At 38.5% G+C, this 26,017-nt stretch overlaps 1 protein-coding gene across 2 annotated transcripts in view; it reads right to left on the minus strand.

Annotated features, from left to right (window-relative positions):
* CEP152 (centrosomal protein 152) overlaps positions 1-26,017 on the minus strand; it is a 98,165-nt gene that overhangs the window by 21,125 nt on the left and 51,023 nt on the right. For both annotated transcript variants that reach the window (XM_065872020.1, XM_065872018.1), the window contains exons 12-20: positions 23,979-24,179; position 23,338; positions 18,278-18,400; positions 17,539-17,648; positions 16,661-16,789; positions 16,402-16,537; positions 8,651-8,932; positions 6,286-6,417; positions 754-1,404 (exon numbers count right to left, since the gene is read on the minus strand). In XM_065872020.1, coding sequence (XP_065728092.1) covers positions 754-1,404; positions 6,286-6,417; positions 8,651-8,932; positions 16,402-16,537; positions 16,661-16,789; positions 17,539-17,648; positions 18,278-18,400; position 23,338; positions 23,979-24,179 — 1,765 coding nt within the window. The remainder of the gene's footprint in view (positions 1-753; positions 1,405-6,285; positions 6,418-8,650; positions 8,933-16,401; positions 16,538-16,660; positions 16,790-17,538; positions 17,649-18,277; positions 18,401-23,337; positions 23,339-23,978; positions 24,180-26,017) is intronic.

Below are 26,017 nucleotides of genomic sequence, written 5' to 3' on the forward strand. Positions count from 1 at the left end.
ATTGGCATTTTTTTTTCTACCTCGAATTCCAAATGTTGAAATTGGCTGGTCGCAATGCCTAGAATATCATTCCGGATTTTTCATGCATATCTAATGTCTTTAATCATAAGGCAGCAAGACTTTGGTTTTAACAGATCTTCCACACAAACTAAAAGTCAGAGAATACTTACACAACAAAAAGAATACAACTAATTCATTCTACATGCACATATATAGTACACTAACAAAACTGGGCTTTTTGTGTGAGTGAGCCGTACCTCTACTTGCTTGTTTCTATATCAATATTCCTTGTACCCAGTTGGCATTTTTTGCCTACATGAGATATAAATTCCTTGAGGGCAAGAAATAGGCTTCCAAACTCTTTAGAAGATCTTAAGAAACCCTAGTTTAATACGATGCATATTTCTTGAAGTAGTCATGCCCAGAAAACAAAAATAGGAATGAAAGTTATTCAGTTTCTGAAATCTCAGGCCCTTACAAAGAACAGTATACATATATTTTTTTAGGAAAAAGATGTCTAGTCGCTAAAAGCTCTGCTCATATTTGTGGCACTATGAAGAAGCAAATTTTGGGGGAGGGGGCAAAAAAAATTGCAATCCTTTGAATTTGCTAAAAGTTTTTTAAACCACTAGTAAAAACACAAGTCTTACACCTATTAAACTGGAGAATGAAGAAAGGAAAAAGTACCAAATGCAGCTTCTACAATCATCTTTCACATTTAATCACAGCTTTTTTCACTTATTAGGAACATACCTTTCCCCAGTCTGAGTTGACAGCTTCCATAAGTAGGGAAAGTATATCTTGAAATGCTTTCTGTATGCAGGTCTTTAGTTTTTCAAAATATTGCACAGACACCCATTTCGAAGAACAAGTCGACATGAGTTCCAAAAGGTACTTGTTCTCTGAACCACTGGCTTGCTCCTTCTGGGTGTCCTTTAAGAGAAACTCAAGGACAGTTAGGATGTCTTCCTCATACTGATGGATTTCCAGTTGGATCCGCCTAGCTTCCTGCACAGTCCATTCTCTGCGACTCTGGTCTAAACACGTTTGTAATTCCATCTCCTTCTGAAGGAGTAGTTCAGTTTTTTGTTTCATAAAGTCTTCTTTAGCTGCTGCAAGCACCTCACTGATTTTATTTCGATGATCATCTAAAAACTGCCGGTAATCTTGCTCATTTTGTTCTTGAATTCTGTGGATTTCTTCTCGCTTTTCTTTGTTCCATTCACTCTGGGCCTTTGCCAGCTCAGCCCTGACAACCATGGGGACTTCCTCATTCTTTAACTCAAGCTCTCTCTGCAGAGAATGAATCTTCTCTTCCAATTGCTTTCCAGGTATGACATTTTTCTCCAGATTTGCAATCTCGCTTTTCCATTTCTCTTTAGCTTCAGAAATAGCAAACAATATCTAAAGGACATAATAATGTACAATGAAAACTCTTTATGATTCTCCTCATTGATAAAAAAAAATTAAAGTAACCATTTGGGTTAATCTTTGAACTTATTAATAAGAGATTTAAAATCAAAATTAAAGGGAAAAAGTAAATTTAGATAAGACATTGGCTGGTCCTAAAATACACTAAACTTAAGGATCTTTTGCCTCATTTTAAATCACCTAATACTTTGTCTTACGTTATTTAAAATAAAACATCCATTTCTATATGAATAACTAGAAATTTAAACTGACCAAAAATATATAATTACATAATTATCTAAAACTAATTTTAGAAAAAAATTCATATTTGTTTTTTTAATACAGATGCTGTCTCAAATCTAAGCCCCCAACAAATGAATTATCTTTTATATGAAGCAAAAGCAGCCTCTGAGGAAATCTTACTAATATTTTTAGGAATGTAACACATAACCTGCACAATAACTTGCTGACAAACATACTGTATTTTAATGTAATTTTAGTGGTTAAAACAGTTCATTAAATGACAATATCAAACAGAAAAAGTCATTTTTTCATTAATCCAATTTTTGTTTATAACAGAATAGCAAGACTAGCAGATCACAGACACCAGTAGTACCTAACCAAAAAGTAATAGGGAATCAAAAAGCCTGAGCTGTAGCTCACATCCTGACTTGGATTGCAGAGGCAGCCTAGCACAGTGCTTAACAGAACAGGCTCTGGAGACAAACTGCTGGAATTAACTTCCCATTCCTCAATTTCTTTGAGCCTCAGTTTCCTCATCTATAAAATGGAGATAATTACAATGCTCACCTAATAGTTTTTTTTTTCCTTTTTTTTGGATTAAATGACAAAAGGAAATAACCTATTTAAAGCACTTAGGGGACTTCCCTGGTGGTCCAGCAGTTAACAATCTGCCTTACAATGCAGGGGACGAAGGTTCAATCCCTGGTCAGGGAACTAAGATCTCACATGCCGCGGGGGAAACTAAGCCTGCGCGCTTCAACTACTGAGCCTGTGTGCTCTAGAGCCCGCACACCACAACTAGAGAGCTCGCGCACCGCAACGAAGACCCGACGCAGCCAAATAAATAAGTAAATAAATATTTTTTTAAAAATAAAATAAGGGCTTCCCTGGTGGCGCAGTCGTTGAGAGTCGGCCTGCCGATGCAGGGGACACGGGTTCGTGCCCCGGTCCGGGAAGATCCCACATGCCGCAGAGCGGCTGGGCCTGTGAGCCATGGCCGCTGAGCCTGCGCGTCCGCAGCCTATGCTCCGCAACGGGAGAGGCCACATGTGAGAGGCCCGTGTACCGCAAAAAAATAAATAAATAAATAAAATAAAAAATAAAATGAAGCACTTAGAGCCTGGCAAACAATAAGACTCAAAATATGTTATATAGTTACTGTTACTGTTGGCTGCATGGGCTTAGAAAAATTCTTAATCTCTTTTGCACTTAGTGTCCTCTATATAACGAGCAGATTGGATGATGATCTCAAGTCCCTTTTACTTCTAATATTCCCTGGATTGAATTCAAAGAAGTCACAAGGATACAAATGTATAAGAAGAACTGGCCATCTCCAAAGGCTTGGCCTAGACAATGGTGACTGTTATGAATCAGTACCATATATACTGACTATACTGAACTGAATGAATAAGCATTTTCAGAATTCTAATGGAAAACTGATGAATTCATAAGAGTGCTAACAGAAGATCAAGATGAAAAAAATTAACTACATGGGACTGAGTGAACTGATGAGGTTGATTATAATTTTTGTGACCTTCTGTTTGAATTAAAAAAAAAAAATCCCAAAAGGACTCAGAGGCAAAAAATATACAAGTCAATTTTCACTGTAAAGTAAAGGAGCTGTTACAGTGGAGGATTACTGGACTAAAGGTCAATATTATGACATAGAAAAAAATATATATATATATATATGTCAAAAAACTACCATATATACGCTCTGGCTATTGAGACAGGGGGTCTGCGTCCTTAATTCTCAGCTATTATATAACTATAGCGGACATCTTCAACTATATGGATACCTAGACACATGTTACATACCTTTATTCAATAAAATGTGTTCCTGAATAGTTGGATATAAGTCAAAAAATTTGAAACATACTTTAAGTTTACTAAAGGAACCCACTATCTAAGATGAGCTTTACAAAGGAATTCACAGAAAACTCTTTTGCTACCAGCAGAATAATTCAGTAATGATGTGAAACATGTTTGAAACATGTTTCCTTTCCCAAAAAGGAAATCAGGTCGTGTCACAATGGATGCCTGGAAATTATTAACAGGTAACCTGGGTGGAGGTGTCAGATCCCAGGGAATTTGCATGACCCGCCCAAAGCTCACCAAAAGTGTACAACCTCTCACATAAAATTTTACAAGGAGAATTTAACAGCATTAATTTATTTAGTGTTTCCTGATGTTGCTACACATTAGAATCACCTAAGGAGCTTTTAAAATCCCTAGGCCCAGGGCTTCCCTGGTGGTGCAGTGGTTGAGAGTCCACCTGCCGATGCAGGGGACACGGGTTCGTGCCCCGGTCCGGGAGGATCTCACATGCCGCGGAGCGGCTGGGCCCGTGAGCCATGGCCGCTGAGCCTGTGTGTCCGGAGCCTGTGCCCCGCAACAGGAGAGGCCACAACAGTGAGAGGCCCGCGTACCGCAAACAAAACAAAACAAAACAAAACAAAAATCCCTAAGCCCAGGTCACACCCTGTACCAATTGAAACATAAAGCCTTGGGGTGGGAGCCAGGCAAAAGTATTTTTTAAAAGATCCTCACATTTTTCCAATGTGCAGCAATTTTGGGAACCACTGAACCAACTTGCCGACTTCTGGACTCTGGAAACTGGCTTTAAGTTTCCACAGATCTTGATGGATCACTCTAATCTTATAAGAACTCTCCAGCAAATGCTTTGAAACTGGCTCTTGCTCATCTCATTTGGCTTGAAGGAAGCATTTGCACAAAACACTAAGTTTTGTGGCTGAATAATTATCTAGAACACTGCTACTCACACCCAAGTGTGGTCCAAAGACCAGCAGTTACCACATCACCCAGGAGTCAGTTACAAAGTCTCATTCTCAGGACTTACTCCAGACCCAACAAATTAGCATCTCCAGGAGCAAAGCCCAGGAATGTGCTCGAACAAACCCTCCAGGTGATTCTCATGCCTGCTAAAGTTTGAGAAGCAACACACCGTCCTCTCGTTTCTGTATTTCTGCATTCACATATATTCAGACCTTCTGTGTTAAGGAAAAATCAACTTTATTATTCTTAACTTCTGAGCTCTAAGACACATATGCATGCCATCATATTATTTCCTCTTTCTCTCCCTCTTAAATTTCCTTTTGAAATATTTCAACGTACTAAATGTACAGAGAATATTGTAATGAACCATTACATGAACTACCCATGAACTACCACATAAGTTGAGAAAAGTATCAGATTTTTTACTTATGCTGAATTTATTTCCTTAAGTAACTTGTGGAATAAGATTATGAATGCAACGTATGACTCATTTACAATGTCTGTTACGCACATTATTTTCTAAAATGGTTGTGACAACAGAAGAGTAGCGTATGCTTGATACTGCAATCTATTTTGTGCATTACAATTAAGAAGAGAAGATATAAACATATGGCATAACATATCACCTTAAGTTTGCTATTTGGACTCTCATGAAGACTATCTGTTCATATCTTTGGTGTACTCACCCAGATTCTCTTATAAATTTGTATTGTTCTTTTTAATCATATATTAGTATTAACGTTTCTGTTTGATTCATTTACTTTCTTTATTTTTATTATCCCCTTCACTTGTTTTTTATTACAAAAACAAATGTTTTAAATGTTTGTACATATTTTATCCCATTTACCTATCTTGGCTACTGTGCCTTGCCTGTTGCCTCACAAATGAGTTATTATGATGCAAATCTGAAATATTCCATTTCTTTTAATTTTTCTATACTCTCATTTAAAAATATTTGTCAAAAAATAAAAAAAATGAAAAAAATAAAAAAATAAAAATATTTGTCTTCTGAATCAACCTAGAGTTTGTTGTGGTGTAGGGGGTGGGAAAACAATTTTTCTAAAATGCTATCATAAGATGATTTATTATGGAAAATTCCTCATTTCCTTGTTTTGAAACAATTTATTAAGCTTTTAGTCATAGTTGGGTCTATCTCAAGTCTGTATAGTACTGAATGAAAAAGAATTCTATTTTTGTGACTCAACACTGTCTGAATTGCTGCTTTCCAACATATTCTATTAAGTGTTAGGGCTGGACTACTATTTCTTTTCCAGAACATTTAGAAAAATTTCTAGTCCTTTCAGTTTTCCAAATAAATTTTAGAATTATTGTGCCAAACTTCAAAACTATGTTCAGTTTATTGGCATTTTGATTAGAACTGGTTTACACTAATAAATTAAGTTGTGAGGATACAAATGGTTAAAATATCTGATGTTTCCAGTCAAGGGACATGACATCTCTGGAAAAGAGAGCTTGTTATTTATCAAGGGGAGTATATTATAAGACTACTGACACAGTACAGAAAACAGTAGTCATGCATGTGAAAGGATACTGTATAGCTAATTGCTCTCTCAGTTTCTCCTAAAGATACCACAAGATAAATAGGGATTTCATTCCGTGGGTAAGGTTATGCTCCAGATTATGAGAGTTTCACAACCCTGAAACACATTCTCTCCCCCTCCACAACTTGATGATGATGAGAACAGATCCCACTAATCAGGCCCGATGCTTAGTATGCATTATCGCATTTAATCTTCCCACAGTGCTGTGAGCAGGTAGGAGTTCCCGGGACTGAGATGAGGCCCTCCTGAAGCTTCTTTCCAGGAGAGCTCTTACCCGTTTGGTCACAGACTCCTCTTGTAGCTCCTCCCACTTTTTCTGTTCTGCCCTTAGAAGTGCTTTATACTCTGCAAGCTCCGGCAGTTCTTCCAGCCACCGATGACGAGCATTTTGCACAGCTGTTTCTACCTGCAGGAGAGCAATTGCAGGAGAGAGGTAAAGGAACGTATAAAATTTCAGAAAGATCCCATGTGCAGGTAACCACTGTGATTTCATGTGCATTTACATTGTATTGCACTACAGTAGTTAAACTGACTTCAAGCACCCCACCTTACCCCAAACAGTAGGGGTTCTAAATGTTCTAAATGTCCCATACTATCCACTGCAAAAGGCAAAGCGGGAATTAGAAATCTATACATGTTTGATGGCCACTACTATTATTAGAAACTTTATACAAAGTACCAATTGCCATTTCCAACAAACTCCTATTTATCTTGGGGAGAAAGAAGAAGACATGCAGGAAGGCTGCTTGGTGTCAGCCGCTGTCCAATCAGTATACCCACCACCTCCTCAGACCTCGTGCCTGACATATAAACACACGCACACAGGCAAGCATGCACCAACATATTGTAGTTTAGAGCCCTACACTTGGCAAATTTTCTTGCTGTCAAGAATGAATTTGTGACTATCAAGTGAGGCTGATAGTTCAGTTCTGGCAAAAATGTAAGACTTGATGAATTCTGAGGGTGATCTGGTTGTACATCTGTTACAGGGTGACCACAGATCATTTATTAAATAAACTTTCCTTATTTCCTTGTTTGAAATATCCAGATACACAATATACATATAGCCGTACACACACACAAGAGCAGAGTTGATATAAGGGGCTGAATTTCTCACTAAAATACTAAATACATTTATAGGTAAATTCCAGGAAGTTAAAAGTATGGGGAAAAGATAAAGCTCCTATAGAAATTTACATTCCTTTAGAAGTTATTATGAACATTTCCTTTCTACTATATCATGCTATTTGTTTTTCTTCACAAGATCTGTGATTGTATAAATACCTAAGCAGCACCCCTAAGAACATGTCTCTTTGCCTACAGAACATTTTCTTAACTGTTGAGAAAATTATTTTTTAACTGATTGACAATGTCCTTGATACAATTACTATATTTGCCTATGCTTCCAAACTTTAAGGACTCCTTGTAAAACCATGTATAACAATTTAACAAATAGGTAGAATTTCAAATATTTATCAAAAGCAGAGTATGTTTTTTTTAAAACTGTACTTCAGGCATTATCTTAAGACTTTATAATAAGTAAAAGATCTAAAATAAAAAGTATACAATAAATAATATTATATTAAGGTCCAGGGACCTCTGAGGGCTAGAAACCCTGTCAGATGGTCTGTGAGGTCAAAACTATTTTCAAAAATTTGGACCTTATATGTCTTTTTTTTACTCCCATTCTTTCATGTGTAAATAGTGCACTTCTCCAGAGGCTACATGCTGTATGATATGTCTCTTCTCTGACAGCCAATGGCAAGTATGAGCGAGGATTCTTCTTTTTTAAATTTCTTAGATATTTTTCCAATACAGTAAACAGACATACTACCAACACAGAAAAAGCTCTTTCGAGTCTTCAATTTTTAAAAGCGTAAAGACATCCTGAGAACAAAAAATTCAAGAATCACTGTAATAGATAATATTGATAAATCAAATAACTCATCGTTATTCTGTTAACACAGAGCTATACTTTTCTCTGGATGACCTTTCTTGGAACCAAGTAACGTATTATAGTTTAGAGCCTTACACCTGGCAAATTTTCTTGCTGTCAAGAATGAATTTGTGACCATAAAGTGAGGTTGATACTTCAATTCTGGCAAAAATGTAAGACTTGATGAATTCTGAGGGTGATCTGGTTGTACATCTGTTACAGGAAGACAGGGGTTGGGATTTATAGACAAAGTCCCATTTGCAGGGGAATGCCTGCAGATTCACCTCTCAAGTCTCAACACAAGATACTGTTATATACCTTATTTACTTTAAGCTTACTTATCTATAACTACCTTAGTGGAATATTTACGATAAAGTTAGATAAGAAAGATTCATAATTAAACTGTGCTTCATTCAGATGTAAAACCATCATCGTTAACCTCAGGCATCTTAATGTTTAGACAGACCTCAGAGGAGCAAAAATTTTGTAAACTGAAAGAACATACAAAAAAACTGAGAGGCGACAGCTTTGTGACAGAAATATAATGACAAATTTGGCAACAACATAAGATTGTTATCCTACTCTGGGGTATACAAAATGTTTAAGTATAAAGTTATAAACAAGTTCAATGGTAGCACTTTACGGGTTTTCATTAACAGGCAGGCAGTTCCAATAATTTTACTATAGGAAACCTGCCTTTTACCTGTTTGGCAATATTTTCACAATATTTGAGTTCCGATTCAACCTCAAGTTGCTTCAAGCCCCCGTTGATGGCTATTTCCTTCTCCTGCTCTAAATTTTGCTGGATCTTTCGCTTCTGCTCTTCTATCATGATTGCCATCTCTTTCTTGGAAATAACGTCAATGGCAGTTTCTTGGTCCGTTTGGCTGCAACAATCTGAGGTCTTCTTTTTCATAGCCTTTATAGTTTGATCCAGCTTAGACTGCCACTCCTTTTCAAGCTGCTGAATAAGTTCTTGTTTGATCTGTTTTCAGAAGAAAAAATCGTATGAAAAGAAAAATATTCAAATAAGCAAAAACTAGAATAGCTAGCCAAAAAAGCAACCACAGCAGTGTTTGAAAACCATCTAGACATTGTTGTAGTTATTAGGTGAGGTTTAGAAATTTAGTCAATGAGAATATATTCAAGGAAATCCTGAAAGTTACTCTTTGACCTTATCTATGGGACATAAATCACATGGAAGAGTTAAGTATATTGTGTAAGGTCAGGCTATCTTGCTCTCAAGATGCGACCTTCTGGAAGCTTTGACATGGCCACTACAATGATCGCATGATAAAAAAACAACAAAGAAAACTTCTACTATTAATATGTGATTTTCCATCAGTACCAGGCTTTCCACAAAGCAGGCACTGGGTAAGCATAATTAATGAAACTAAAATTGAACAATCTAAAAAACATTTTTACTTATTTGGACACATTAGAATCTTGTTTCTTGTGATATGAAATTGTACTCAGTCAACTGCGTTCAAGAGGAGGGCATGGGCTTCCCTGGTGGCCCACTGGTTGAGAGTCCACTTGCCGATGCAGGGGACACGGGTTCGTGCCCCGGTCCGGGAGGATCCCACATGCCGCGGAGCGGCTGGGCCCGTGAGCCATGGCCGCTGAGCCTGCGCGTCCGGAGCCTGTGCTCCGCAACGGGAGAGGCCACCACAGTGAGAGGCCCGCGTACCAGAAAGAAAAAAAAAAGAGGAGGGCATTATTGGAAGGATGCCTTAGTGATTCTACTTTCAACAGTGTAGTGGGATGGACCCAAACATAATTAGTACTGGGCAAAACTGTGAAATAGCAAAATTTGCTTTTCCCTTTTCCTGTTTCCCACCTCCTGGGTATCCAGAGTTCTCAGACAGCTTCCCTGGCTACCACAGCCCCTGGCTGTACTGCTTCTCTCAAAAAGGTCATCTTGTGTGGCCTATTTTGCTCTATGCTTTATGCTTTCCTGACAAAACACAAAAACATTAGCTCTCTCTCTCACTCCCCTGGTAAATAACTGGTTAGCAAATCCAACTAAAAAACAATTTGCAGCAATGTAAAAATAGGGGATTTGTTTTGCGTCATCCATATTTTTTAAAAATAAGTTTATTTATTTATTTTTGGCTGCGTTGGGTCTTCGTTGCTGCACACAGGCTTTCTCTAGTTGCAGTGGGTGGGGGCTACTCTTCATTGCGGTGCACAGGCTTCTCATTGCGGTGGCTTCTCTTGTTGCGGAGCATGGCCTCTAGGTGTGTGGGCTTCAGTAGTTGTGGCACATGGGTTCAGTAGTTGTGGCTCGCAGGCTCAGTAGTTGTGGCTCACAGGCTCTAGAGCACAGACTCAGTAGTTGTGGCACATAGGCTTAGTTGCTCCACGGCATGTGGGGTCTTCCTGGACCAGGGCTTGAACCTGTGTCCCCTGCATTGGCAGGCAGATTCTTAACCACTGCACCACCAGGGAAGCCCCATTCATATTTTTTTATAGATATTTGGCTAGATATATTCCATAATATATACTTTTATGTTAAAAAATGACTAGTAAAAGAATTTCAGGTGCCAGCACTAGATTGATGAGATTTGGGGGAGAGGAGAGGAGATGAGTAGTAGGGAGGTCAAAAGACAGGACAATGGTGTATGATTCCATCTTGAGATAGCTCCAACCCCGATTAATAGCAATCTTGGGGTCAGAAGAACCTAGTTTGAGAACTTATTGCACTTTCAACTAGGTTTTTAAGATCGTAATTTGGTTCTTAATTTTCTTGGAAACTATGAGCATTTTCTAATCTCACTTGCTACTTAGGAAATAGAAGTAAAGTTTTGTGCTTCTAAGCCTACCCAGTCATTACTTCTTTCTTCCGATCCACAGTGTACGTTAATTATTTGTTAATTATATTGGTCTAGAGTTATCAGAATCATTTCACAATGCGAAATTTGATCACCGTTTCATTTTTGAGGAATCAGAAAACGTCCTCCTCAAAACCCATTATAGGGACTACCCTGGTGGCCCAGTGGTTAAGAATCCACCTGCTAATGCAGGGGACATGCGTTTGATCCTTGGTCCAGGAAGATCCCACATGCCACGGAGCCACTAATCCCATGTGCCACAACTACTGAGCCTGCACTCTAGAGCCCGTGCTCCACAACAAGAGAAGCCACCGCAATGAGAAGCCCACGCACCGTAACGAAGAGTAGCCCCCGTTCAACACAACTAGAGAAAGCCAGCATGCAGCAACGAAGGCTCAACACAACCAAAAATAAAATATTTTTTTAATTCTTAAAAAAAACAACAACATTATATCCTGAATTGGGCTGAAGAGTCAAGAGGTAGGAAGTTTTAAAAAATAAAATGGGTGTGAGTAAGCTGCTAATAGGCCAATTCTGAGAAGTAAAATGAGTGATTATGTATGTACCTGGCAATTAAAAATAATGTCAGTTCAAGAAGAGCTGTCTCTCAACAGTTAATACTACATTTTTTTTAAACATGATGACAAGAAATTTTTTTTTTTTTTTTTTTTTTTTTTGCGGTACACGGGCCTCTCACTGTTGTGGCCTCTCCCGTTGCGGAGCACAGGCTCCGGACGCGCAGGCTCAGCGGCCATGGCTCACGGGCCCAGCCGCTCCGCGGCATGTGGGATCCTCCCAGACCGGGGCACAAACCCATGTCCCCTGCATCAGTAGGCGGACTCTCAACCACTGCGCCACCAGGGAAGCCCTAGAAAGAAATTTTAACCCACACCTCTTTCTGTTCCTTAACCCAGTGTGCTTTGGCTAACATCACTTCATTTTCAAACTGCTGTTTAATATCATTTTCTTGTTCTTTCAGCCACTTGTCCTTTTCCATCATAAGCGTATCTTGGTACTTTTCTTCAAGTTCCACATGCAGTTTCCTTACATACTCTTCTCTTTCCTCCAATAGCTGTCTCTTTAAAGAAAATTCAAATAAATATCTCATATGACACTAATATTCTCCAAGTCAAGCTTATGAAATAATAGTTATATGCATGTAATAGACAACAGCAACAGAGACAAGTGATCTTCCTATATGCTAACTCAATCAGTTGAATAAACTGTCTTGTAAAAACCTGCCTACATCTCAAATATTTGGACAAAAAATTTACAGGTGGTTGTATTAAATGAAAAGGCATCTAATACAATAAATACATTCCCACAGGACCAAATACTATTTTTAAAGGTGAAACTGACATTTATGTTTACACCCCACACATAATGAGACGCATAATGTATCACAGCCCAGAAAAATTTGTATTTCTGAAAAACCTGTATTCAGAGATAGGCCAAAAATTACTGTTCTATCCTAAAAGCTATGCATCCTTCAATAAAACCCAGACTGGTATAAAATTTTTTTATCAAAACTAGCTGAAGCATTATCAAATAAGAACATTCAAGTGTCAGTTAAAATTTAACAATTGGAACTATTCATATAATATTCCCTATTTATTCTAGGAACCCAGTTGATCTGAAAACTCTAATAAACCTCTACTCAGGGGCTTCCCTGGTGGCGCAGTGGTTGAGAATCTGCCTGCTAGTGCAGGGGACATGGGTTCGAGCCCTGGTCTGGGAAGATCCCACATGCCACGGAGCAACTAGGCCCGTGAGCCACAACTACTGAGCCTGCGCGTCTGGAGCCTGTGCTCCGCAACAAGAGAGGCTGCGACAGTGAGAGGCCCGCGCACTGCGATGAAGAGTGGCCCCCCTTTGCCACAACTAGAGAAAGCCCTCGCACAGAAACGAAGACCCAACACAGCCAAGAATAAATAAATAAACAAATGTGGGGTTTAAAAAAAAAAGGTTGGCTCAGTTTTAAAAAAAAAACCTCTACTCAGGGATCAAAATTATCTATGAGAGTTTCTGTTTGAAATATTTTTGAAATGGTTTTCTGGAGGTCCTACCAAGATGCTATGAGAAGAAACACAGTGAAGCCCACAAACTACAATACCAAGGAAGTATACCTCACATAACTAATGCTACATGGCAACCGAGCTTTTGCTCTGTGTCTCTTTGGCATTATTTCTGATTCCTGACTATCTGGCTGTCTGGATTTTTTTCCAGTTCATAGCTGACCTGGATTATTTCTGTCTTAATTGCTATCTTAGTCTTCTCCACCACTGGCACATGCCAAGAAGATAATATCCATGTTTGTTCAGTGTTGCATGATTTTGGAAAACCTCCGGTGACTGAGGGACCCATTTCTTCAGTCAGGTCATGGGGAGTGCAGTTGTACTAAGATTATAGGACAGGCTCATCCACATGGCTGAGAAAGTTGTCCACTGTCACATCAAACATCATATATCACTATTATTATTTTTGTTTGACTGTAGAAGTAATCCCCAAACTGTCTTATCTGTGTATGTCTATCCTTTAGGAGTTGTTTCCATATGTATCTGCATTTCCTTTTGACCCGAAGAAGAAAACTGCTACCAATTTTCCGTGTGTTTGTATGTTTGTGAGTATATTAGTTAGCGTAACTACATAGTAAACCAGACCATACAGAGACTCAGAACAACGAACACCTATTATTTCTCATGATTCTGTGGATCAGCTGGGCAGTGGTTCTGGTCTGAGTCCACTCAGCTGATTTCTGCAGACAACTGAGGCTACAATGGTCTAAGATGGTGACACTCATATGTCTGGTGGTTAGTTCAATGTCTGCCAGGATGATGCAGTGACTTGGTCACATGTGTCATCATCTAGCAGGTTATCCCTGATCCTTCACATGGTGCTTGGTCAAAGGGTTCCTAAGAGTATCACGCTTACAAGGACCAATGCATAAAAGCTTTCTAAGTGTCTTTTTACATAATGTTAACTAATATCCCATTAGCCAAAGTCAGTCATTTGGCCAAGGTCAGAGTCAACGGATGAGAAACAGACTATCTGTAACTGAGAATAGCTACAAAGCCACATTGCAAAGAGACACGCATTCAGGGATAGGAAGAATATGTGGCCATTTTTGCAATCCACCACAGTGAGGAAAACTTTGCTTCCCGCTCTTTACAGAAGAAAAGCAATAAATTTATTGGTCATAGGAATCCGCCATTTGAACATATTACAGGAATATCTAATTCAAAAAGTTTTTATCACACGAGGGAAGGAAATATTTGGATAGTTTTAAAATGTTTAAACTTGTTTTGCATGCCTCAGACAGTCAAAAAACTCTAACTTCTAAGGACTGACTTACCGTGATTACAATTGTATAAATGAGCCTTAGTGTGTGTAGGAATGGCATTATGAATAGGAATATCGATCATCTTTGCTTTGTCTACAGATTCACAGCCTCTACTGATTACTACCCAGTTTGAAGGGTCCTTTGTTTATGACTTTATTCCCCCTTCTCCGAACAAGCCAGGTTAACATGTGAGGAAAGTCTGTGTTAAAATCTTTGCAATTTGGAATTGAACTTGTACTTAACCTGCAGCCTGTCTCAACAAGTGTTTCAGAAAAGAGCACATATGAAACAGGAAAATACAACCAGGGACTCTCGGCATTGCCTGTCTTATACAGTCTGTATCCAAAGCTCCAGACCTGAAGATCAGCTGCAGGGAAAATGGCTTACATCTTGCAGAGAAGGACTACCCTAACAGTTCCCTAGCTTGCTCGAGTTTAGTAAGCTTATGAAGACTATTAAGCTATGTAAAGAGCTTATATAAATCTAAATAAAAAACTAAAGAATTCCCAGAGAAGGAAGAAATTAAATTTTTAATGCTTTAAGTACACTGGCCCTTTAAGTGGGGGGATGGGTATAACTACAAGGGGATGGCACAAGGGAGTTTTTTAGGGTGATGAAACTATTCTGTTTCAATCCATACATGGGTTAAAAATTTATAAAACTGGACACCAAATGAAAAAGAGTCAATTTTACTGTATGGCAATTTAAAAATTAATAAAAAAAAATTTAACCAGTAAGTGTTTTTGGAAAAGGGCCAAATAGCAGTTTTAACTTTCCTTCTTGCCCCAGTGCACAAGCATTCATGAGCCAAAGTATCAGTCAGTAGCAGCTATTAACTGCAACTGACCAATTACGTGAGATTCAATTTTACAGCCAAATTGATTCTTTTAAAAGTACCAGGAAATATATTCCTGAAAAGAATGACCTCTTTGAGAGAACTGCTCTTATGTTCTTGCCAATTTATATATTTAAAGAAAGAAAGAAAAGAATCACACTAGATCTTCTCCCTATTTTAATTTTTTTAAACATTACTGAGCTAAGTCTTTAATTTCTAGGTAATTTAAGATCCCTTCTAACTTTCATACTGCTGGCACTAACTAAAACAGCTCCCCTTAGCTCTTTTTCCACTAGATGGTATGTATACATGGCATGTTTTTCTACCATATTAATCTATTCAAAAATAATCAAAATGTTAAGTGACCTGGATTCCTCACTGCTCTTTAAGTCTGTGGTAGCAATAGTCAGCTTCACTATAACTTACTCAGAAACTCTGTATATAGAACATTTACTAGAGCCTTTAAAAATATTGTCTAATCTTGATGCAGGTGGCTTTCAAATTGTGGTCTGCAGGCTGGTCTCAAGGGGAAGGGAGAGGCAGACGTGTGTCTGGATGAGGCTTGAGCCAGGACGAGGAAGAAGACAGGAGGGGCAACTGTTTACGTGTGATTTCACTCCTGGACACTCACCAAGGGCAACCTGGAAGATTCAGGCAGGAGTAGAGAGGATACTGCAGCCCCTCCAGCTTTCCGGGACGATGAGAACTCCCTGGAAAGAGGTCACACTCACAGCGACTTTCCTCTCTACAGCTCCACAACCCCACCTTCCCTATCATGAGACCCAAGTTCAAACTCCTGCCCTTTTCCCCAGAATAAAAGGATGCTTAAGTCCTGACAGAAATGGGTCAGAGGAAAACATCCATGCAGTGCACACAGGACTGTATAGAATCACTTGGGCAGCAAACAAACATGCAAAACGAGGATCCCTGGGTTTCAGACTCACAGTACTCGGGTCCACCTTGTTGGTTTTGTTTGTTTGTTTGTTTGTTTTGCGGTACGCGGGCCTCTCACTGCTGTGGCCTCTCCCGTTGCGGAGCACGGGCTCCGGACGCGCAGGCTCAGCGACCACGGCTCACGGGCCCAGCCGCTCTGCGGCATGTGGGATCTTCCCGGACCGGGGCACGAACCCGCGTCCCCTGCATCGGCAGGCGGACTCTCAACCACTGCGCCACCAGGGAAGTCCCACCTTGCTTATTTTTAGAATGCTCTTTTGCCTCTTAGAATAAATCTATAAGGACGAATCACTTTCTCCTATGGGTATGCCATTTTCTGCTAGGGCTTTAATAATCATTTCAATATTTACTGTACTTTGTGAGCTGAATTAGTGTGAAACAGCCAAACGTGAAGACTTCTACAGAAGGCTTCCCTGTTTCACAGGAGAGTGAGTGTACTGGTTTCAGTGAGAAATGAAATGAAGTGAACACAACACAGACTTGTCCTGTACCTTCTTCTCTTGAGCCTGTTGCTCCTTTTCCATGGTCTTCCTGAGAGTTGCTTCTAGATTATCTTTCTCTCTGCACACTTCCAGGTAACATTCCTGCACGGCCGCCATCTCCTTATTCACCTTATCTAAGTCAGACCTTGGACACACAAAACCAGCAACTAAATATAAGGCTGCAGAACAGACAATTTTCCTCTAAACAATGGAATAAGAGAATGTTGTCTCTACAGCTTCAGGGGCAGCTAAACCCTTTCATTCTCACCTAAGTTGCAAGCGAGCTCCCTCATAAACCTCAAAGAGCTGCTGCTTCTCCAAAGCATGCTTTGCTAACAGGCTTTCACGTATTTGGGCTTTCATGGCTTCATGGTGTTGCTGGTAAGTCCTCTCACACCTAGAAACAGACAGCAGACAGCGGAATCTAAGGCAGGGCCAGCACTACCAGAAACACGGAGACGAACTTTTTTCCCTCCCTTCCTTCCCACGCCCTCCTTCTAGTGCAAAGTACAGTTAAGATCAGATTGGTCTTCCCCAACCCAAAGTGGTAATAATTAGCTTTCAATAGATGATCTTATAAGAATCTTCAAAATTTTCTTTCTTCAAATGTTTCTAGAGAAAAATTAGAAACCTGGATGTGAGAAATGCCCCAGTCCTTCAAACAGAGTATAATAGTCTGTGTTGAGGACTTCTGTTTATAAAAAGCCAATTGAAATAATAGAGGGTGTGGTTCCAAAATTCCAAGTTATCTATATTAAACACAAATACTAAAGTAACCAACTCACACGTAAGTTATGTTCCAAAAGTCTGTTTCGAAGTTCATTATTTCCTATTTAGAAGACATATTTCCTCCCACACGTTTCTTCCTTATAAAAAATAGTTAAGCCATTAAGCTCTACTGTTTCAATGAACTACAGTTTGGATGTGTTCTGTAGAACTCAACTCACTACATAACATTATTTCTATGGAAGATGTGTTCCAAATTCTAATTTGAGAAGCCAGGGATTCATCTTCTCCAATTTATGATCTCAATAGGGAGGGTTCACACCATCATTTCTCTCGAATCTTTTCTTGGGGGGCGTTATCAGGAGAGAGAAGGGAAGGAGAGCCCAGAAGACAGACATCAGGCCTCTGTCTAGACCTCACCTATCCACAGCTTCTTGTTTATCACGGTCAAAATCTTGTACCATTTGTCTCATTTGATTGCATAAGTCTTGATTTGTATGTCTCAGATTTTCTTCAGTTTCTTTAAGCTCCTAAATACAAAAGAATAAAGTATTTAGAGGAAATACCCATCATCTTTATTGACTAGTCTAATCTCATTTTCTGATATCCTCTGTGCTTTATCTCTTTCCCTATAACATTATTTGACATAATATCATTTTCATAATTCTATAGAATTCTCTTCATGCCTTGTAAGAGTGTAGATTCATTTATCTGTCAAGTAGCTTTCTGATAGGAGTAAAGGTTAAAATTCTGTATTTATTTTTAAATGTATGAAAACATTCAACCAGAGAAGTATTGGTTAACTGATGCTTTATGATAAATCTTAGAATATGATAATCTTCCCAACCATATCAATAAGCACGGTTTTACTTTCCGGTCAAGGGCTGCCTAAGGAGGAAAGAATACCTCTATTAGCCATGCCATTAGAGAAATACTGAATTCCTAGACAATTAGAGGAATTCCAGAAAACTGAAATTATACTAACTTACCTTCCATTGAAAATACTACCCCATGACCAGCAGTAAAAGGAAATAACTGGAATCCTTAATCACCTGCTAATATACTTGTCCACTAACTCATATTGCCTCTGTATTTTTGAAAAGTCCTTTGAATGAGGTCATGAGAATTCTCACAAAATAGAGGAAAGTTTTTTAATCACCTGATTTTGTTGTTGTAAAACCTGAATTTCACTTTTAAGTCGCAGAATATCATCTTTGACAATCATATCGGAAGAGTCAGGCCATACTTGATTAGTTGGTTTTTCTGAGGTATCTGTTTTAGTCTAAATGTTGAAAAGAAGTCAGAAGTTTTTCAGGTTTATAAAAAATTGTAAGCATTAGTTTTGTAATAATTTCATACTTAACAAAGAAATTGCAAAAACAGTACAAATAATTTCCATATACCTTTTATTACTGTCCCCCAATATAACCATGGTACAATTATCAAAACCAGGAAATTAACTAGGATGCAATACTATTACCCAATCCATAGACCTTATACAAAATTTTCCAGTTTTCCTCTAACATCCTTTTCCTGGTTCAGGATACAGTCTACAATTTCACGCTGCCTGCAGTTGTCACGTCTCATTAGTCTCCTCCGATCTAGGACAGTTCTTCAGTCTTTGTCTTTCGGACCCATAACATTTTTGAAGCGTACCTATGCTAATCATTTAGTTTTACGGATGTTACTTCGTTATTAAATTCACGTTATGCATTTTGGGCATGAATGCCACAGAAGTGATGTGTGTGTGTTTTTAGGAGACATATGACATCAATATGTCTCATCACTGGTGATGATCAGCTGATGAAGGTCAAAGGTTCTGTCTGCAGGCATCTCCATTGTAAAGTTACTGTTTTGCAATTAACAGTAAGTATTAATATCTTATGGGGAGACATTTGAGGCTATGCAAACATTCTATTTCTCATCATACTCTCGCCCACTAGGTTTAGCATCTATTCTATTTCTGTATTTAATCAGTGTTAACTCATACATTTTATTCAATAGGTACACAATGATGATAGTCTTTGGTAAATTGTTTCCAGAAAGTTCATACAAATGTATCCTGTCAGGTGGTGCAAGAGTCTGTCCAGCTCTCTTTACCTCCAATGGCTGTGACTGTCTTTGAATGATTATTGTGTTTGATGGGGAAAAGGGTCTCCAACAATTTTTTCATTTGCATTTGTGGAACCTCTTACATGCCTTCATTGTTCATTTGTTTTTCATCTTTCCGTATATATAACTTTGCATTTTCCTCTTACCATCTAATTGTTTTATCCATTTTTATAAGTTCCTTGTTCATTGAAGAGGTCAAAGATTTTTTTTTTTAATATCTACTCTATTTGACCTGTTGGTTTTATATTTACCTGAACTCTGAGCTCTCTTCTTCAATGTTTAAAAAATATTCTGTACCAAGGTTCAATCTACTCATTGGGGGAAAGGGAGGTATGTGTATCTCATTCCTACATGGGGTGACAGAAGGCTTTGGCTCAGTCTTCCAATTCAGTCTTCACTTCCTTCAGAGAAGGAAGTTGCACTTTCCTCGGTTCACCTGCCATCATTTCCTAGAAGCCACTGCTCCTGCCCCAGTCAGAAGAGAGAGGAGCTAAGAATACCTACCCTGTTAGCTTTGCTCCAGACTTGGGGATATTAATGAGACTTTAAAGGATTTTACTGACTCATTAGAATGGCTTTCATTTTTTTTTTTAACTTAGCCTCTACTTTTTAAAGTTTACAATATTCATTTGTGCTTCCTTCCCCACTGGTGAGTTTCTATTACTAAGAATGAAAGTAACATCATACTGATACACTGAAAAAATAATCTTCATGGCTAGCTATTACACTCAATTTTGACATTTTTTCACACTGCAGGCACACAGGGACTTGGTACTTGCAGTACTTGTTGGCACAAAACTCTTACGAAGATCTTTCAAAAGAGAAGGACAATTTGAACGCTGCAACGAAACCTCTCTCCAAGGCTGGTATACTGAAGACATTATCTTCAAGAAAACAAGAAATGTAATATAACAGCTCTCATACTATCTTCCTAACTTCTATGTCTCAAAAAATTCTAGCTAGGACCCTTCTGAGTTAGGTACTGAACACTGCCTATCAAGTCCCTTGGAATTAGAGTATGGCTTTAACCACAGCTTGTGGTAAGGTAACGGATCTCTATTAAGTATCAGACACAGAAAAGCCTCTGTGTTTTATTTCTTAAGCTTACAAAAAATTCAGTGTAGATGTGGTCCCTGACTGATAGTAAGCCAGTCTGGTTTTCCTAAGGCCTTTGCCACATTCTGCCTTAACGGCCCAGTAGTTCAACTGGAATGAACAGCATAGTATTTGATCCACCCCCAATCACTGTATAGTGCTATATATGGGCAGACTCCTCACTTTCACCACATATTATCCTGGAAATGTCATAAAACAGCACTACTATGAATAGTCACATGACATGAAAGCAAAAAAAGGGACTCTCTGTAATAACTTTAAATTGTTTTATATAAGATGGATAGAAACAGATATAAAATGTACTATAAGGTATGTATAAAGCAATAAATACATCAATACCTTTAAAACATTTATGAAAGAATCATGCCAAATAAGATTACATGGTAAATATTTTTGCTGCCCTTCTTAACACATAGAAAGGCTTTAGGATTTTGATGGCCTAGTTCTCTTTAAAAAGGCATCCAGGGAAGTTTAAATTAATGTGTTTTTTTCTCTTAACATCCCTGTAGCAAGCACAGAAGTTCAACATCATTTCATTAAGCTCGGGACTTGATGCTAGCCATGATCATTCTTCTAAAAATCGATATTGAGACACTGAATGATTTTCGCCTCATTAAAGATTTCAGAAAGACTGAGTTTATATAATATAAACTTCTAGCTTATTTGCTCCATCTTTTTACATACTTCTGCTGAAGGCCGAAATATCCCTTTCCACCTTCCCGCCTGGATTTATCCTTCAGGACAGAGGTCAAATGTTCCCTCCTCACAGACTTCACTAGGGCTACCTTACCACCTCAGCCCCACGCCCAAGCCCAGTTAGTTACTCCTTCTCAACAGCACTTTGTAATTAGCATAATTCTTATTACACAAAGTTATAACATGTCCATCTCCTTACAGATCTGTAGTACTGACTGTGGTAGCCATTAAGCACACATCGTTGTTGGGTACTTGAAATGTGACTTGTCCAAATAGAAATGTGCGATAAGGAGAAAATACGTGCCAGATTTCAAGGACTTAGCACACGCATAAAATATATAAACCATCTCATTAATAATTTTATACTGATCACATACTGAGAAGATAATATTCTGTATATACTAGGTTAAATAAAATATATTATTTAAATCAATTTCACCTATTTTAATGGGACTACTAGATATTTTAAGTTACATATGTGGCATCATTATATTTCCATTGGATAGTGAGGTTCTAGATTCTAAGTTCCTTCATGGAATGGCCATTGTTCCTTTTTTTTTTTTGGCCATTGTTTTCTTTCATCACTGAATCCCACAAGACCTTGCACAGAGTAGCTTAAAAAAAAAAAAAAAAAAAAAAGCTTAAACTGAATGATTTGCTTTTCCTCCACATACACCCCCAACCCTGCTTTCCGACTTTACAGACTAAATAGAAAGCTCCATTAGAAAAGATGTGGGAAACAGGAGGCAAAGGCCAGGTTTGATGGTGGCCATTTGCTAATTAGATGACTGTGAACTTGAGTGCTTATTTCAAGACCACCTGTTGATTAAATTACCACTTCCTCTCCCTCTTCCCCATCTAGGAAGTGGGTCAATATGTGTAGAAATTCAGAAGATATCTACTGAGAAAACACGTAGAGAATTATCAAGACAATACTCCCAAGAGGTTCCTATATAGTAAGGTGACGCAGAGCCACCATAACCAGCAAGTGCTGAAGTCACCCTTTAAGAAAAACCAAATGCAGACTGCTGAGAAATCACTATGGCAAAAGGCTAGCTGGGCAAAAAGAGTATTGAAAGATGAGACAGTTCCCTTCGCTCCACTGATGAAACAGCCTATAGAGTATGGAGGCAAAGGGAAAGGCTAAAAACAACACAAGGAATAGCCACCAGCAATTGCCACACATGTGAAAGTGTATCTGTACAGCAAACGCCACTAGTGATTTCAATATAGAACAAAGAGAGCACCAAGATACCTAAGCTAAGGTTCAGACTCAAAATCAGGTTCCTACTCTTAGCACACTCTCACCAAAATGCTTATTAAACTGATCAACTCTAATCTAATGCAAGTTTTCATTCCCATCCTTTATAAGAAACATGGAAAAAGCTAAAACAGCTTGATTTCAAGATGTTAAATGTGCTGGGGGAAAGCACATTCTCCCATTTCTCATTTGGTTATTAACAATGAAATCAATGTGCTCATCAAATGTAGTTACTCAGAAGAAAGAACCGAACCAGGCAGGGCTTTCACGGTGAAAACACGCTATTATTTCTGGAAAGCAAACTAGGCATGATTAAAATTCCAGGGGCTTCCCTGGTGGCGCAGTGGTTGAGAGTCCGCCTGCCGATGCAGGGGACACGGGTTCGCGCCCCAGTCCAGGAAGATCCCACATACTGCGGAGCGGCTGGGCCCATGAGCCATGGCCGCTGAGCCTGCGCGTCCGGAGCCTGTGCTCCGCAATGGGAGAGGCCACAACAGTGAGAGGCCCGCGTACTGCCAAAAACAAACAAACAAACAAACAAAACAAAACAAAAAATTCCATAATAATAAACACCACAGAATATCTTGCACACTTTGCTTTAATAGGACTGTTTTAATGAATACAACTCCTAGTTTAAGGATCAGGAGATAAAACAGTACCAAAGTAGGAAGTAAGATATCATTTCCATCCAGGAGAAAAAGGAATATACTACCTACATTCATTTTTCACCTTCCCTTTCCTCTTTGTTTCTAGTTCTTTCATGTATTACTTTCTACTGGGAATAGAAATGAGTTGGGATTTAGAAATAGAGAAGGGTGAAAAAGTCAGCTGTTGAAGGAGGGCAACCCTAAAGATCTCTGACAGCACGATCTTGGAGAAATAACCTTGACCTATTAATTAGTCCAGTATTTTAGTTTCAATTTGCCCAAAGACTGACTCTCACCTCAGAAGGGTCACAAATTCCTCCAGCTTCATTTTCCTCATCTGTAAAACAAGGATGCTAACTGAAGGATATAAAGGTGGATTTCAAGGACTCTGACATACCTGATTCCATACCTTTCCCACCTGTAACACCACCTCCATAGAATTAATTTTTTTTTAATATAGAATGACTATTATTTTAAGAACAGGGGCCAGAGAAATCTCAGACAAAATGCTAGAGGATTTCACTGTGGAGAATTTAACTAAATTTTAAAGCACTGTTGGTACAAGCCAATCTTGAGGAAATGTAGACACCTTGGTTATGTAGAATGCTTCCTTGGATTTGTGGTTAAGGAATTTTACCTAACTGGCCTCTCATTTACTAGGTGCCAAGAGTAACCAGAAAGTATATTCCTTTAAGTGGCATTTCTTTCTTTAAACTTTACTTATAAAAAAGTCAAATGGGGAATCCCCTGGCGGCCCGGTGGTTAGGACTCCGAGCTACCACTGCAGGGGTCGCAGATTCGATCCCTGGTAGGGGAACTCAGATCCCACAGGCTGCGTGGCGCGACCAAAAATAAAATAAAAGTCATTTGTAAAATAAAGAAAGAAAGAAAACATTCTGCCTTAAAAAAAATAAAAGTCAAATGAATCCCTGAAAGACAAAAGTTTAATTTAAATGCGAAAACTGTAAGTGTTTTCTTTATTAAGTCATGAAAAACGGCTTTTTATAAACTTTATAAATTTTATAAACTCTACCTCGATGCTTTTTTCATTCTTCTCCACTTGGAGATCTTCGATTTTCTTATGACAGTCTTTGAGATTGTTTTGTAACTGAGACACCAGATGACGCTTCATGGAGTTGCTACCCAGCAAACGCTGCACCTCTGCTTTCAGCTTCAGAATGACCTCATCTTTGGAAAGCTCTTCAGCTGGGTCTTCCTGCTGTACAACACTAACGGAAAAATTATCATATCTAAGGTTAAATCAAGTAACAAATCAAGCACGGCTATTCCTTAAAAGCAACTAGCTGCAGTGGTAACCATGTTTTGTAACCCATACAACTATATACTGGTATTTCAAAAACAATTTTAAGTTTTGTCATACACAGGATATTGCCTTTGACACATCCCCATATACAGAAATAAGTTCATTCACAGGAAGACCCTTCTTAACCTTAGTCCTGCTGCCTCACTGAAAGTTCAGCCATACGAACTTCAGTATGACATGCATTTTTATTTTTGGTAAATTGCATGCTATATATACATGTCCTTCATTACTCCAAGAGAAACAAAGTGAAAATAAAGGATGAAATGAAGAGTAAAACACTAGTCATCCTAACCAACAATTCCTGTATCTCTTCTACTAAAACACAAGTGTAGGTGGATATCTGAGCAACTGAAAAAATAACAAAAAGAAATGCCATGCTAACTTAATCCCCACTTTAGTTTGTCAATACATTCAAAAATTGGAATGAGTATTTCTGTTCCTCGCCATAATGGATTAAAAGGAACGGATTTATCTTCCTGTCTTAAAAAAACTAGAAAACCAAATAAAACATATGAAATGGTGGTGTTCAATCATTAGACAACATGCAGCACATCAGAGTGATCCCTGAAAAAAGGAAAACAAACAAGGTAAGCCCTAAAATTGCTACAGCTTTCTGCCTGGAGAATTTCCAGCCTGTAGCACAGAAAGAAGAAACCCAGAGTCCAGCAATCTCACCGAGTTGCAGAATTCAGTATGGGGAAACCAAAATGTCTAGAATCTGAGGAGAGAAATACTGTGGGAGAGGTAGCTACACAGAAAGAGAGCTCTGGAGATCTGTGGATACAAGTGAGAAAGTTACCTCAAGACCAGGGAAAAAAACCACAGGAAAATGAACCATAGTGGAAAGACTTCCTAATTCACAGAGCATCAAATAGTGCCTTAGTAATAAGGGCAAATTAGCCCCAGATTAAAGGCTGCTCTAAATCTGATCTAACAAAGCCTACAAAGAAGTCTTGAAAGGATCAAATGAATTCCAGATAACTTAAGTGTGTCACAGAAAAAGGATAACAATATTTTTTTAAATAAAGTCCAAAATCTAAAGCATAAAATTCAAAATGTCCAGCATCCAATCAAAATTTACCAAGCATGCAAATAAAGAAAGAAAGGAAATACAAACCATAACCAGGAGAAACTGACCCGAATGACACAGGTAGTACAATTAAGTATATTCCATACGTTCAAGAAGGTAGAGAAAAAAACATGAAAACAATGAGGAGAGAAATAGTAGACTTTATGCCCCAGATTGGACTTAGAGACAACAAATTAAAACATCTGAAAAAATATACATACGCAATGAGATTAACAGCATATTTAATATGGCAGAAGTAAAGATCCACAGACGTAAAGACACAGCAAATTTAAACACAGAGAGAAAAAAGACCAGAAGTACACAGAGCATATTAAGTTTTCTAACCTAACTATAGTTAAGTCCCAGAAGAAAAGTGGGGAGGAGACAGAAAAAATATTTGAAAACATAACTAAAATTTTTCTACTACCTGAAAATTAAAACCCCATAAAGCCTAGAAGCTCAATAAACCTCAAGCACAAAAAACATGAAGAAAACCACCACAAACTACATCAACATCACATTGCTAAAACCAATGATAAAGAGAGAGTGCAGGAAGATTCCTGGGGAGGGGAGGACCAGAGAAAGGAATAGTGGATTCTGTGTATAAACAGCCTCAGTGTAAGCCCTAAACTATGCATGCATAGAACAGACCCTCAAACCAGCAAAGATTTGGA

The sequence above is a fragment of the Phocoena phocoena genome, chromosome 2 (genome assembly GCF_963924675.1).
Source record: "Phocoena phocoena chromosome 2, mPhoPho1.1, whole genome shotgun sequence".
Lineage (NCBI taxonomy): Eukaryota > Metazoa > Chordata > Mammalia > Artiodactyla > Phocoenidae > Phocoena > Phocoena phocoena.